Here is a 1,031-nt window from a genome sequence, read left to right on the forward strand (position 1 = left end):
TACATGGCTGAGAGCATTGTCATAACACTCCTTGAGTGTTGTGAGCACTGCCCTGAGGAGCTGTTCCAGTGCCCAAACACCTCTTGGGAAAGAACTTTTCCCTAATATCGACCTAACCCGCCCGTGACACAGCTCCAGCTGTTCCCTCAGGTCCTGTCACTGGTCACCAGAGCAGAGATTGGTGCTGCCCCTCGTGAGGAGCTGCAGCCCCCTGAGCTCTCCCCTCAGTCTCCTCCAGCTGAATAGACCAAGCTGCTCCTCATGTGGATAAAGTCCCAGCCCTTTTCCTCCACCCAAGCTGGGGCAAAACAGGGCTCTGCCCCTCTTCTACTCCCACCATGTGCCCCAGCACCACGATCAGACCTTGAGCTCGTACTCCTCGCGGGTGTCGATGGTGTCACAGCGCAGATCCTGCTTCAAGTCCACATCGTCCTTGAACGACTGGGGGAGAGGGGAGAACCACAGAGTCATGGGATGGTTTGTGTTGGAAGGACCTCAAAGTCACCTCATCCCACCCCCTGCCCTGAGCAGTGACACCTTCCACCAGCTCAGAGCTCCATCCGTGGTGACCTTGGATGCTTGTAGGGATGTGCCAGTGTCTCAGCACCCTCACAGGCAGGAAATTCCTCCTGAGCTCTAATCTAAACCATCTGTTGTTCAGTCTGAGCCCATTCCCCCTTGCCCATCACTCCAGGCCCTTGTGAAAAGTCTCTCTCCATCCTTCTTGTCATCTCCCTTCAACCACTGGACCAAAGGCCAAGCATGTGAAGACCAGCTCACTCCTCCAGTCTCCCCCCCAGCTCAGGGGGTGGCACAGGGTGTCCCCACGGGGTGGGATGCCCCTCACCGAGTAGATGGCCTTCATGACCCGTGTGGCCGTGGACACACTGGCTGTGTCCTCCTCGCGGTCAGCGTGCAGCGTCAGCGGCTCCCGGTTCACCGTCTCCACCTTGATGTCCAACTTGCGCAGGGTCACGTCCTTGCGGCCTGGGGACGGGTGGCACGGGTGGCTGCTGGCCACATCCTGCCCC

The 1,031-nt window shown here is 58.7% G+C and overlaps 1 protein-coding gene across 1 annotated transcript in view; it reads right to left on the reverse strand.

The window, feature by feature from the left end:
* Positions 1-363: 363 nt before the first annotated feature.
* LOC103807171 (kin of IRRE-like protein 1) overlaps positions 364-1,031 on the reverse strand; it is a gene marked incomplete at both ends in the record, with an annotated part of 3,532 nt that continues 2,864 nt past the window's right edge. Inside the window, 2 exon segments of the mRNA XM_009079892.1 lie at positions 364-441; positions 848-1,024. Of these exon segments, the coding sequence (XP_009078140.1) occupies positions 364-441; positions 848-1,024 (255 nt within the window).

This window comes from Acanthisitta chloris, unplaced genomic scaffold (genome assembly GCF_000695815.1).
Source record: "Acanthisitta chloris isolate BGI_N310 unplaced genomic scaffold, ASM69581v1 scaffold26958, whole genome shotgun sequence".
Lineage (NCBI taxonomy): Eukaryota > Metazoa > Chordata > Aves > Passeriformes > Acanthisittidae > Acanthisitta > Acanthisitta chloris.